The following is a 14,984-nucleotide window of genomic DNA, read 5'->3' as shown; positions in this document are numbered from 1 at the left end:
GTTTGGGTTTTAATTCCCACAAGAAAGTCTTACACCAGGTGTTTCTACCCAGCGGGTGCAGGACAGGCAGAGTTTATTATTAGAATAATAATGTATTACCTGTCTTAGTCATACTACACACTGGCTGCTCCTGTAGCTAATGTCCTGTAACTCTTAAATCCCATATTCCCACCCTCTTCCTCCTTAACCCATCACCTTGACAGCTCAGCAGAGTCGTGCCGTGTGTGCTAACCGCACAGAGCCGAGGCACACTTTCTTTAGCTTGGAAATTACAGGCAAAAGGACAAAAAGCTGAGTGAAAATGAGACATGCCCCCATTATGCTTTATTACCATCTTTATGGAAACATTAATGATAGTGTTGTTAACAGTGATGCATTCTCCTATTACCTAAACCCTGCCTGTCAACGCTGTGACAGGCATTGCGCTGCATTCATTATCTAAGGGGATGATGCCTGTGATGTGGGATGCTGTATTAATCTTGCTTGCATATGTGATGACGGTAATGGCAGTTTGACACAAATTACTGTTTGCTGGGGGATTTTGTTTCCTTTATAATCTCCTGTTTGGTGTCTTTTATCATGCGTCAAAGACAGGAGATGCTCGTCCACTCACTGAGCCCCACAAACCCACTGAAAAATGCCTGTAAATGTCTTTTATCTTTTCTTGCATTATAACTGTTTCTATTTTCTTTTTTTACACCTCAAGCTGAGCTGATATCTATGGATGTTAAATAAAAACGGGAGGCATTTGCATTCAAAGCCTGTCCATTTATCACACAATGCAGAGCTCTGAAAAGCTCAAAGGTTATGTGTGGGCTGAAATGTATGTGTAGATCTGAAAAAAATTACTTGAAATGTCAGCACAGAATGCTTGTGACCCTTTATGCAAGTCTCCCACTTCCTTATATGTGTGTTATTATCAACATCTGCCCCCCGCTGAGCTCTCAATGTGAGCAGCTATCAGTGAGGAGAAAATTGTCTTTTAGTATTCAGATTTATTTCCTCCATGGTGCATTTTTTTGTTATCTGGGAGCTTGAATATCGAAGTTATGATGATGATGATGATGATGATGATGATGATGATGATGATGATGATGATGATGATGATGATGATGATGATGATGATGATGATGATGATTATAATGATTATTACTGAACATAATGGCAGTATTTTTGTTTTTATAATTTCCATTCAGTCCTTGAAATGCAGCTTTCATCTACCAGAGAAATAAAAGGCTAATTCCGTTTCGTAACAAAAACAGAAATCCAGCAGAGTTTGTAAATGATGTATTCAAGCAGAGCATCCGCAGCATGAGGCAACACCTTTACAGCAGCCAGTAGTGAAAGAGCAGTGCTCTAGAAGGAGGATGTAAAAAAGCAGGAAGCCCCTGAACAAGAGTATGTTACAAAAGACCATGGGGATCTTCATCACCTTGCATATGGGACTATAGTGAGGTCCAATCTTAGCAGCTTATTACTTTATAATACACCTCAGTAATTCAATATGTGCCGGCTGTATTTCTGACAAACACTTTGTCTCGCAGCCCGGCTTGATATTTTCCATGTGGGAATGAAATGTGTCGTCTTATTTGCTGTGCGGCATTGTCCCTTTAGGATTCATTTCTACAACATCACAATTGAAGTGACTGGCAGAAAATGGTAAATGGAGGAATAAAAATGCAGCTGGGGATGATAGGCCGTGCAGGGAGGATGTAATGTCTAATGGCTCATGGTGTATTTTACTACAAGTCCTCCTCTTTCCTTTTCTCCCCTCAGGCAAGGAGCGCATCGGTGCAGATTCTAAGTACGAGCAGGAAGGCAAGGTGCAGTTTGTGATTGACGCGGTGTACGCCATGGCCCACGCTCTGCACAACATGCATAGAGACTTGTGTCCTGATCATCCTGGCGTGTGTCCACACATGGACACTGCCGAGGGAAAGATTCTTCTGAAGTACATACGAAACACCAGCTTCAATGGTGAGTATCACATTGTAAAGATCAGAAAATGCTGCCAAAATGTGTGAAGGGGAAAATAATGGTTAAAACTTGTTTTTAGTTTTGGACAATTTCATGAAAAGAAACAAGAATAGTTAAAGGTCCCATGTCATGGCCATTTCTACTGATCATAATTCCATTGTTGAGGTCTACTAAAATAGATTTATACTGTGCAATTGTTCAAACTCACATTGGTTTCTCATACAGCATCTCTGTAAAGTATGTGTATTCACTCTCTGTCCTAAACGGCTTGTTGGAGAACAAGCTAAATGCATCCTGAGCACACACAAACACTCACAGCCAAAGTAAAAACAATAAGTGTGGCTTGATATTGAGTAAGAAAAAGGTTTATAACGCTGTGAGAATGGGTCTGCGGAGAGCATTTCTCCGCGATCCCAAACTAGTAGCCCGAAAAACGTTTACCCATTGAAACAGTCGTGGTAGATACCTTGTTTGTTTTAAACATCATAAATACACAAACACCAATGAATACTTACAGGTTGTGTACCCGAATCTCCCGCTGGTCCAAACAAAGTAGGAACAGCATCGTTCTTCAGTGCCCTACGCTGTACATATCCGGCATGAATCGCTGAAAGGATTGGGAAGCTTTGTTTCGTGAAAGGCTGGCAGAGGGTGTGGCCTCTGGGTATCCCCACGTCAGAGTGCCCAGGAAGTAAATGAGAAATCTCCAACAAGGCGTTTTAGAGGCGTGTTAGAGTTTTACTCCCTACAGGGTGTACTTTGAGGGTTTTTGACTCCGCAGACCGTTTATATGCATAAAAACCTTCATAACACAAGGGGACGGGTAATAACCGGAAAAGCATGACATGGGCCCTTTAAAGACGTGGTTTTAAAATGATTGGACATTTTTCTGGAAAATGTTCTTCTTGCTCAGAGTTGATTGAATATTTGAACAATATTTTCTCAAATCTACAGTATATCAATACAAATTCTGTACATCAATAAAGTAAATTGTATCTTATCTTATACTGTATGTTAAATATGGATCAGATAGGATTTATTTTTGAGCAGTTAGAAATAGAAATGTAAAAGAGAAAACAAGTCATAATGCCCAACAAGCAAATAGAGCTTTTTAAAATATATTTTAACAAAAACATTTGTAGCTATCCGCCTCAGTGTTCACCATACAAACAACCAAATACCCAAATGAGGGGGACAAGAACAATAACATTTCAGGGACGCGTAGAGACTGGTGAGCCCTTCAGTGAGCAGGCTAGTCTGAGCAGGTGACTTTGAGGTGGATTTGGATGTTGTGATGGTCTCAGACTGTCGGGTGTGTGGCGGGAGGGAGTTCTACTGTCAGGGAGCAGAGCGGCTGAAAGCCCGAGCACCCATGGTGACGAGGCGTGAAGTGGGGATGGTTAGCAGACCAGATGAGGGTGGGGAGAGTGAGCGGGAGGGGGTGTACTTCTGACAAAAGGTCAAATCAAAGCAAAATACAACATCCAAAGCAAAACAAGTACCCTTCAAACTGAAAAAAAACATGGTGTGCTCTATCATTGTTTTGATTTTTTGAGGGATTGGTATTGGATTTATAGGTATTCGCCACACACTGGCCCTGAGAGGAAAGTTTACATGAATGTTCTTATCTAACTTTTGGCAAGAAAGTAAATAGATGTACTTCTTAAAATGTGGTATCTATTCCTTTAACTACTACATTATCCTCCAAGTATTTGCTTGAAGCTGCTGTGTCCACATCAATCCCCAGTGTCAATTGAAAATGCAATTTAGAGAAAAAAGTGTGGACATAATAGCTTCAGACTAAAGCAAGTAGGCAAATGAGAAAAAAGTAAATACCCCCCCATTCTCTATACTTGCCATATGCACTTGCTTATGTGTCAGCTTCAATTTAAATTGAAACAGCATTTAAATGATAGCTCAAACCCATTTTTATATTCTTGAACTGTGTTGTATTATGAGCCAATATGATATATAGTATGTGTCTGCCAGTACTTGAACTTCTGCATTATTCAGCCCTTTGCAGAAAGAGGAAGATATTTAACAATTAATGGCAAATAGCTATTAATGACAACTGCTCTGAAATGCAGGAGTAAGTGGAGGAAGAGAGCCAGATGGGAGATGAGTTTAAACCTTTGTCATTACAAATGTGCTGGCATGTATGTCAGCCACTGATCATTAAAGTCTCTTCTGAAGTACATTGTGTCTTCACAAAATGTTCTAGATAAGATTCAGCTGTTTAAAGTACAGAATCAGCGTTATCATATCCCAAAACTGGCCTACTTTAAAAGGAGGACCCATCTTATTTTGTGTCCTTAAGTGTTGAATGTTTCATATGTGGGTTTTTATTAGATATATAGGAAAAATGTACTTGTACAGTATGTACTCAAGTGGGATAGACATACTAATTAAAACATTAGATCCTGATTCTTTATTATGTCTTATTTCAGTGTATATTTTCAACACAAAATGATGCACAAAATATAAACTTAATTCTAATAAACAACATATTTGTTGTTTCTTTGCCTGGTTAAATGAATGAACAACAATACATGGACACTCTGGATTCATATTTCTTTCAAAAACATGCTGTAACTTAAAAACTTAAAATATTTCTTTCATTCAGTGTGTCACGTGTTCAAAAAAGAACAAACTCTTGGTAGCAAAACCGATTAAATCACGCTATAATAGTGTCATCAGTCATTAACAGAGGTAGAACTTGAGGAGTTTGAACAGATTTCTAGCCTTATTATACGACTAAATTGGCATTTAATTTTGCGCCATTATTCTGTCATGGTAAGGCAAGGCAAGGCAAGTTTATTTATATAGCACCTTTCAGCACCAGGCAATTCAAGGTGCTTTACAAAAATGAAAGACATTCAGACAAAGGCATTTAAAATCAGTCGTTAAAAAGAAAAGCTAATAAAATAAACATTAAAAGATAAAAGTTACAGTGCAGTCTAAGATATGAATAGGTCAATTATTTCGGTTCCTGATTTTTTATTTATTCACAGAACCTCCCTTTGGAAATCCGAACATTCGTCCCGATTGTTAATTTAGACTGATTGTTTTCACCATGTTTTGCTCGCATGACATCCACAATCGGACCCTCAGGAGGGTGTACTAGCCCCCTACTCTGCTTTGCGTTCCATAACAAAGTCTTTAAGTGTTACCTGAACACCCCGTGTTACCAAAACACTATTTTTCACCCGTCGGTGATGTGATACTTGTTGCTCAGTACAAATCACCCAAAAACTGATCGGAAACCCTGGCTACGATGGATATCCCAAATATCCTACTTTCGAGCAGTCCCTCTCATAAATGTCATGGAGAAATTAATTAATTTTACATTTAAAACATTAAAAGAAAAAATTCATGGATAAAAGTTACAGTGCAGTCTAAGATATGAATAGTTAAATTAAAAGCAGCGACAAAAAGAAAAGTCTTCAGCCTGGATTTAAAAGTAGTCAGAGTTGCAGCGGACCTGCAGGTTTCTGGGAGTTTGTTCCAGATATTTGGAGCATAATAACTGAACGCTGCTTTACCATGTTTAGTTCTGACTCTGGGGACAGAAAGCTGACCAGTCTGGATGGTTCATAATTTAGCAGGAGGTCAGAAATGTAATTTGGGCCTAAACCATTCAGTGCTTTATAAACCAGCAGCAGTATTTTGAAATCTATTCTTTGACACACAGGAAGCCAGTGTAAAGACTTCAGAACAGGAGTGATGTGATCCACTTTCTTAGTGTTAGTGAGGACTCGAGCAGCGGCGTTCTGAATCAGCTGCAGCTTCCTAATAGATTTTTTAGTGAAACCTGTGAAGACACCATCGCAGTAGTCGTGTCTACTGAAGATAAAAGCATGGACAAGTTTTTCCAAATCCTGCTGTGACATTAGTCTTTTAATCCTAGATATATTCTTTAGGTGATAGTAGGCTGATTTAGTAACTGTTTTAATGTGACTGTTGAAACTCAGGTCAGAGTCCATGACTACACCTAGATTTCTGGCTTTATCTGTTGGTTTGAACATTGCAGACAGAAGCTCAGCGCTCACTTTTATACGTTCTGACTTTGCTCCAAAAACCATTACCTCAGTTTTATCTTTGTTTAATTGGAGAAAGTTCTGACACATTCAGTCATTGATTTGTGCAATGCACTTACTCAGTGTTTGAATTGGAGCATAGTCTCCTGGTGAAATTGTTACGTAGATTTGTGTGTCATCTGCATAGCTATGGTAACTTATTTTGTTGTTTTTCATTATCTGAGCCAGTGGTAGCATGTAGATGTTAAAGAGAAGAGGCCCCAAGATGGAGCCTTGAGGAACCCCACATGTCATATTTGTCAACTCAGATGTGTATGTACCTATAGAAACAAAGTTGTTTCTGTCCTTTAGGTAGGATTCAAACCGATTTAGAACTGTTTCCGAAAGTCCCACCCATTTTTCCGTAGCTGGTTTTAGTTTGGGAGGTTGTGTTGTTTTGTGTCTTCCTAATTCATCTGTAAGCGAGTGACAAATCCATCCCGTTGAGATCAGTTTTAGTCGAAACATAGATTTTGAGTTGTTATTTCTTGTTTTTTATGAATTCCTCTGGCTCTGGCACAGGAAGATCTTTTTTCCTATAAGTAACCTTTCCTGAAAATAATTTCAATTTTTACCTATTTTTACAGCTGAGAACCAGATTCAAGGATCATATATTATCATTATGCAACAGAGGGTTTCACAAGGTAATGCTGCTAAAGCCTGATCCATTATACTTCATCTAAAACATTCCTGAAGTTCATTTTATGCTGAGTGAAGCAGAGGGTAGGATCCAACTTCTGACATTTCTACCAGTCTATTTGGATACAGCGTCGAAATATATCTATATTTTAGATTGACTTGCCTATTCTGCCTCCCTATAGCATAGGCTGTTACATTCATTCCTACTGAAGACGTTAATCTTATAAATATGTCATAAATGTATAATTACATTTTTTAAAGGCTCAGTATTTTTTGGGCACAATAGATGGTAGAAAACGTTACTCAAACAGGAGTCTTTCTAGCTGCAGATTACTAGATCATATTTATCACAATGAGGGAACATGTCACCTGGTGCACACATGTGACCTTTTTGATATGTTTTTATTTGGTATTGGGGATCATAAAAAAGTATGAAATGTCTCCATAATCTTTATTTTAAGGGATTAAAACAATAGCATCTCATCCTCAATATAAATGAATCCAAAAGTGATCCTATGCACATTTGTTTTATCAGTGTAAGCAGCATGTTGATCATGTGTACACGGTTAATAAGTCTTGACAACTCCTTGTAAACAAACGTGAAACCAAACCTCTGTCAGTGAGATAAAGCCTAAAGAGCCTCTCTCTACTATGGCAGCAGGTGAGGAGACATTTTTAGGTGGAACTAAAGTACCAAATATATGAAATTGCCTTTGCACGGCTAACTTTTTCAGCAGACTTTAACTGGGTACAGATGCATGCATGGGACTGAGCATCTGCAGTCCTATCTAAATAACCCTCTGAGGTTGTGCTGACTTCTTGGGGGTATTTTCATTTTCTAAAAAACATTTACCCTCATGTGGCGCTGACAAATATGCCGGTTCATTACACCCGAGCCAAGAATACCTGCTCCACCTCCTGTTCTCCTTCCTGTCTGGCTTTTATATTCTCAAACCTTTTCCCTGGCAGGCAGAGGTTGTTCGGTTGAGGCTCCGTCAGGCACATCTCACTGCCCCTTATTGCATTTAAAGACTGGAACCACGCACATTATTCTGTGTACGTGCCTCTGCTAATGTATGTTTGAGAGCGAAGGAGTGTAAGCCTCCTTTGTTGATCTCCCCACTGTGCTGGAGTCACAGAGCTGAAGACTGAGAGGCAGAAGAAAAGGATAGAATAATGATGCGAGAGAAACACAGCAGTGGATCCCCGGTCCACCCACTCTGCTCGGCACAGCGGTGGTGCACTTTTTTGTCATGTCTTAGTTCAGAGCCACATGCAAATGCATAAATCTTTCATCTTAGACAGCGTTCTCACTAAGGAGCCAACGCAGACCATTTTGCTCCCTTGAAAATATCAGGCAATAGAAAACAAAAAAGGAATTTCTAATGCATTTGTATCTCCACATGCAGAGACACGGCTTAATTATTTGCTCTAAAGCTGAAGAGCGCCAAGTGCCCAATCACTCATGTCACTTTACTGAATGACTTTGTGTGTTTGTTTTGCTGCATGTTTTCACTGAAGCGTAAAGTAAGGATCGCTCCCCTGCCAGAGCTCCTGCTCATAGGAGTCAATACCTTGTCAACATCTTTATTCACTGTGTCAACCAGTCTACTCTCTGTTTGGTGGAAGCAGAAGTGACAGGAGGGTGACTGTCACCCACTGAGTTCTTTGTTGGGTTTTTACACTCAGAGAGTGTTCACCATCACCTCACTCGAAATGAATTCGGATTCATTTTCTGTGCAGGCACATGGATAGCTATGATTAGTGCTCTACTTTCAAACAAAAAGACTGCACGGGGCAAATTACTCCAGTATTGGCATATCTGCATTCAAGATTCAAAGGTTTATTGTCATAACATATACACAGCTACGGTCTAGTTATGTAATGTTTAAAAAAACTCAGATCGCAGGTTCTTCAAGACATAACAAAAATAAATATAAAAAACAACAATAAAAATAAAAATAGTGCAAGCTCAAGTGAAGAATAATCTTACGGCCTGTGGGATGAAACTGTGCCTGAGTCTGGTGGTTTTACTCCTGATGCTGCAAACAGTTTGTTGCTGGGGTGATGGGGGTCTTTTATAATCCTGAGGGCTTTCTTCCTGAGCCGCCGGGTGTAGAGGTCCTCCATGGATGGCAGCTCCGTCCTGGTGAAGTGCTCTGCGGTTCTCACTGCATATATTAATGTAATCTTTAATATATATATTGTCCTGTCACAAAGCGCAACAGCAGAGAGTAAAGGATTTGTGGCTCTGCATCAACATTGCAAAGGACACTTAAAGTCTTATAAACTGACATTCTCAATGCACAACGGTGTCACAAGGTCAAAAAGGAACCTTTGGGTGCATGTCCACAGTGTTTTAATACACCTCTGCCTTTCTTGTTTAACAAGAGTCTTTTGGCCAGAAACTTTTGTTGAATGCTCAATGACAAATGTCCTTGGAACAAACACTGGAGGCAGACAAAATTCCCTCCTGGCTGCAAACTAAGGAAAAGGTGCAGTGGCCTTGCATCCAAAAGCCACGAGCACTGTTCCAGATACAAAAGACAACATGTTCCCAAAGAGTTTTGGACATATGCTGCTGGTCCTCTCTCTTTACTTTTTATAGCCAAAGCTATTAAAGTACTTAATTCCCATGCCAAGTGGCATCAGACTCCCCCTTGTCCCATTTAAAAAAAATGGTATCTCCATTTGTGTTTACAAGCTACTATATGCAGTGTCAAGGTGAATAGACTTGTGAAACGCACCACTTGTTCATTGTCTCTAAGCATTCTGGATAGTTCAACTGACCTCATTAACAATGCATGTATACAAATAAAGTACTACAGTCTCTTATAGCAGTAAATGTTGAATGGCATTAATGGCAAAACATTAATGCCATTCAACATTTACTGCTATAAGAGAGATCTTGCGTTGATTGACATCTGAATGAACACACTACTCTGCACATGATCTGCAGTCATAATTGAGTGATATGCACAACACAACTGACAGGCTCGAGAGCTCCCTCAAATTGAGAAAATGCATTTTCCTCATGCGTAATGTTTCAGGTGTCCGCAGACCTCTGAGCTAATTAGAGAAATCTTCAGGGCTCTGCTTGAGACAGGCTGCTACACACTGCGAGCATATGGGGACCGTATGATGCTCCGGCTGACCTGTTTATCCTCCCTGCATCTGCTGTTGTTGTCCACTGTGTGATTGAAATGCATTTCTTCCTACCTGAGGAGGTATGCGTTAATTTGAATTTCCGATATGAAAGCAAAGCTGAGAGTTGATATATTCAAGTGTTTGGAATATGAAAATGTATTCCTCCAGAGGCCATTGTGGCAGCCGTGATGCTGCATAGGAAGCAGGTGAGGAAGGGCTATATTGGTCAGTAGGGAGCATGCTTCCCTGTATACGTGATTATCATAAAAGGTTGAGGATATAGGTCACTGTGTGTTGAGCTTTTAACTGGGAGTAACAGATCAAACACGCTGTGCTCCCAGGTGTGGCCCATGTATAACAACACACAGAAAAAGACAAGGGTTCAAAGTGTATGTGTTTCTCTCTGTGTCACAACAGCTAACACTTTTCTATCCTTTCCTCTCTCTCTCTCTCTCTCTCTCTCTTTCGCTCTGTACAGGCAGTGCCGGCACCTCTGTTGTGTTTAACAAAAACGGCGATGCTCCAGGACGCTATGACCTGTACCAGTTCCAGATGACCAACTCCTCCACCCCAGAGTATAAGATAGTAGGACAGTGGGTGGAGAACCTCCAGCTCAGGGTATGACGATTCACTGGATAAAACACACTGACAAAATGCCATTTGAATACTATCTAAACAGGATGTCTAAGCTCAGTGATGCGACAGATTTACAAGCCTGAATATTTTGTGTGGTTTCTGAAAATTGAAATGACAAGGTGGTGCACATTAGTTGCATCTCAAATACGGAGAGAGCTCAGGTGCAGACATGTTTCTCTTTCAGTCTAATTGGTGTTTTTTGGGTACAAAATGATTGTGTTTGTGCAATTTAGCAAGAAAGAGGGAGTGTTACTCTCCACCCAGAAGATAAATCAAGTAATATATTCCTCCAACAATGAAAAGAGAAACATGTTCACCCACACTTTAGTTGATGTGCTGCCTACTAATTTAAGGCAAATGTTAATCGTATTCCAAAGTTTTACAGGAAGTTACTTTTAGTCTAGACTTAATTAAATGAAACATTTTATTTCATCATTCAGTATCAAATGTGTCACTAGATTCTTGTATAGAGATACAAAAAAACATGCAATTTAACTGACAATCATTCTTTTAAATCAGTTTGAGAGGGAAATGCTAGTGTGTCACATTTGATTTGCTGTTAAAAGGAGTTTGATATTTGTCCTCTTGTGAAAGGATATCAGGGCATGACTTAACATTAGTGAAGGCTTGATTTTAGAGTTATACATTACAAAGTAAGAAAGTAGACATAATAGAGACAGTTACCAACAGACAGCACTGCATTTTTCAGATCTCCCTTTTCCCTCTGCACAGGTTTAGAGAACTGACGGTGATTTCAGTGGGTGGAGGAGAAAAACATGTTGTTAACCCAAAGTGTCAAACCATATATGTTCAGTTTTTGGCAGCAGAGAGCTGTTGTTGGGAATTGACACCTAAATAAACACCTCCTATGTTACTCCTGTGCTCAGTTGTTTCCCCATGCCTGGTTTTACTGTTAAACTCTAAATCTATAATCATATGGAATTTAAGGTACATCTACTGTATTAGAGCAAGATAAATCATATCAATAAAAATTATGTATTTTTTTTTTGCATAGATAGTTGAGCCCAAGGGATACCAACATGGGTTGGGTATTTTTCATGTCTTGGTAGCTTTGAATAACTACCTACACAAAAAATAGTGCCTAATATCAGGCTAGGTGTAGAGCTGGAACACAGCCGCTGTGCTGCTGTTTATAGGTGCAAGGTGTTGGTTTGCGGCTACAATGATAGATCTCACTGTCACAACACAAGAATGGGCTTGGGTGATTCATGTGGACAATAAAGCAACTGATGAGTTTTATTTTATTTCAAGGCAAACATGGTTGAAAATGTCCACGCTGTTTGAACGGATGAAACCTAAGAGGAACATTTCTATGTAACTCAGATTACACCCCAAAAAAACATTACATTTACATACAGATGAGGTAACATTTGCATAATGGCTCTGGTTCACAAGAATTAAACTCACCAAATGGATTGGATGGCAAAGGTGGAACAACGTCTGTTGCTGGAGATTTGCGCTGCATTCTGTTTTAGCGTGATTACTAACAAAATGCTCTTACAGTGCAATTATATTCCAATAGCTATCACCTTGATTAGTAACACATGAGGATCATTCAACGGTTATTCTTTTACACGTTTTGATCATTGATAATTCAATGAAAGGCTGTTCCTGTTCACAACAACTCTAATGAACTGTATAATTAACAGCTGAAGTGAAACCCCAAATGAAAATGAGTCCAAAGTGTCAAAATTATTGCATCCAGTCTCCATAGCAACAGAGCTGTTGGTCTCATTACTGTTACCACGCTGTGTGTATCGGGAGGTTTTCCAGTGTGCACCATTCATTGTCCAAATAACAAATGGCACCTTCATGCCCCCAGATAAATGGCAGATGATAATCTACAGAGACACTACAGAAACAACACATTTGTCAAACAGGTACACAACAAAAACACTGTGTGTGTGTGTGTGTGTGTGTGTGTGTGTGTGTGTGTGTGTGTGTGTGTGTGTGTGTGTGTGTGTGTGTGTGTGTGTGTGTGTGTGTGTGTGTGTGTGTGTGTGTGTGTGTGTGTGTGTGTGTGTGTGTGTGTGTGTGTGTGTGTGTGTGTGTGTGTGTGTGTGTGTGTGTGTGTGTGTGTGTGTGTGTGTGTGTGTGTGCATGCGTGTGCGCGTGCGCAGCAAAGTTGCAGCTCTGTGTCTGTAATTGTTGGCTGTTGGATTCATTTTGTATGTGACAATAATTGTACTTGGTAGAAAACAACATGAGTTGGATAGTGGTCAGTCTTTGAGTGTTTTCACATGTTTAATGTGTCATAGAGGTTTATATTAAAATCACATCACAGAAAGGAAGAGATGAGCACTGAATAAAGACCTTTCTATAGATTTTATTATATTATTTGTTGCCTTGATTTGACAGTGTAGACTAGAAATGAGGAATAGAGAGAAGGTTTTGACATACATTTTAAAGAAATATTGGCATTTTTCAACATAAAGTACTATGACTTTTATATTGTTCGACATACTATACTATGACCTTTCTTTCTGATATTTTTGACACACGAACCTATTACTTTTTCACGACATACTATAATGTTTTTATTCGGATATTTTTCGTCATACGGGACTTTTTTTCTGATATATTCAACATACTACTATACTATGACCTTCTTTCTGCACGTTGTGTGACTAATTTTGACATTTTGAATTCCTTTATTTTTCTAAAAGAGGGGACATTTGTTTGTTACACTGTTGCATCAAATTACATTATAATTACACATTCCAAGTCTGAAAAGGTCAGTAGCAATATTATGAATATACAAATATGAAGGGACCAGGGTGGTTGTAAAGTTTGACTGCTTCTAGAGGGAAAGATCTGCGGTATATATACCCGAGACAGCCTGACATACTTCACTATAACTTTATTATTAAAATGTTGGACATACATGAATTTTGTAATGCCATTTTTGACCTTCTGTACGGTGATTTTTAATGACATCTTCAACATATTATACTATTATCTTTTTCAACATACTATACTATGACTTTTTTCATAAAATTCTGACAAACTATACAGTAGTATGACTTTTTCAAAATACCTTTCTATTACTTTGTTAATACATTTTTGGACATGCTATACTATGACTTATTTAATGAAATACTAAACTATGAATATTTCAGACATCATATATTATGACTTTTAATGACATTTTTCAACATACTATATACTTATATAACTATAGCTTTTTTATACTTTGTCATGATATTATAGTCAGATAATATTACCTGCATCTTACCATTAAAAGAAAATCGAGAATTGTGTTGGGTTAACCTGCAGTCTTACTGTAGTCAGATAATATGATTTTTTGCAACCAAACATTCTTAATGTAAAAAATGTGTACTTTACTATAAATGTAGTATCATACTATACTTTTATATTCTTTGAACTTTTTAATGATACTAAACTATGACTTTTTACGGCTTATTATACTATGAGCTTTTTTTTTTACGACATGAGTTTTTATGATTTTTAATGATATTTAATATTATTTTTAATGGAATACTATACAATAACTTTTTATGGCAGACTTCACTATGAAGTTTTTATGATTTTATATGACCTATTATATCAGCATCTTTTACGACTTTTTTTAATTATAATTTTTCCTTACTTATTTTGACTTACTAAATTATGAATTTTTACAGCATACTTACAGTAACTATGACATTGTATGACACACTACAACATGACTTTTCATGACTTTTTGTCATAGTATACTACAGTATGACTTTTTATGATATACTATACCATGACTGGGTACGGCATACTAGACTATGAATTTTTACGGCATAATTCATTATGACGTTTTTATGACTTTATACTGTATTAAATACTATACCCTATACTATATACTATACCCTTTGTTAATGTACAGGATATACTATAGTGTTCCTCTTTTAACTTTTATTAAATTATATACAATAACTTTTAATGGCACACTATAATAAGACTTTTTAAGGCATACTTACCCATGCATTTAATTGACTTTATGACATACTATGAATTTTTACAGCATACTATGACTTTCCGTTAGATCATGCTTGTGACGGGGTTCTATTTGTCCGTTCGAAACATGGGCTTAGTCGGTTGTTTTAAGCTCCAAAACTTTATTTTTAACAGCAACAAAAAAATTGCGAAACAGCACAACTTAAACAAACAAAATAAAAGACCAAATCAGGCCGTCCATCACTCATGGAGAGTAAACATGCTCTGGTGTTTGCAACAATCTCCCGAACACGTCCCAGCTGTTGCCTTCACTGTGTTACCTTTTTACTATTAACGGTATCTCGGCACCGAAACCGTAGTTTCGAATACACACCGGTGGTTTCTGACTTGGCTCGTTGTCAGCCGGTAACCAGCTGCCCAGACATTTCGAGGGGAAAGAGGATGGAAACGAGGCGTTCGGGTGCCGTGGGAAGAACCTCCGTTATTTCACGTCCTTCAAGCTATATTGACACTGTATTACATACATACAGACTAGATACTATT

General features: G+C 38.4%; 1 protein-coding gene across 2 annotated transcripts in view; it reads left to right on the top strand.

Moving 5' to 3' along the window:
* Positions 1-14,984, top strand: part of grm7 (glutamate metabotropic receptor 7) — an 81,494-nt gene that overhangs the window by 46,780 nt on the left and 19,730 nt on the right. For both annotated transcript variants that reach the window (XM_034087914.1, XM_034087916.1), the window contains exons 6-7: positions 1,777-1,977; positions 10,318-10,457. In XM_034087914.1, the coding sequence (XP_033943805.1) occupies positions 1,777-1,977; positions 10,318-10,457 (341 nt within the window). The remainder of the gene's footprint in view (positions 1-1,776; positions 1,978-10,317; positions 10,458-14,984) is intronic.

Source organism: Pseudochaenichthys georgianus, chromosome 7 (assembly GCF_902827115.2).
Source record: "Pseudochaenichthys georgianus chromosome 7, fPseGeo1.2, whole genome shotgun sequence".
NCBI lineage: Eukaryota > Metazoa > Chordata > Actinopteri > Perciformes > Channichthyidae > Pseudochaenichthys > Pseudochaenichthys georgianus.
Note: the sequence above shows the minus strand (reverse complement) of the source record. Positions and strands in the feature narration are given on the sequence as shown.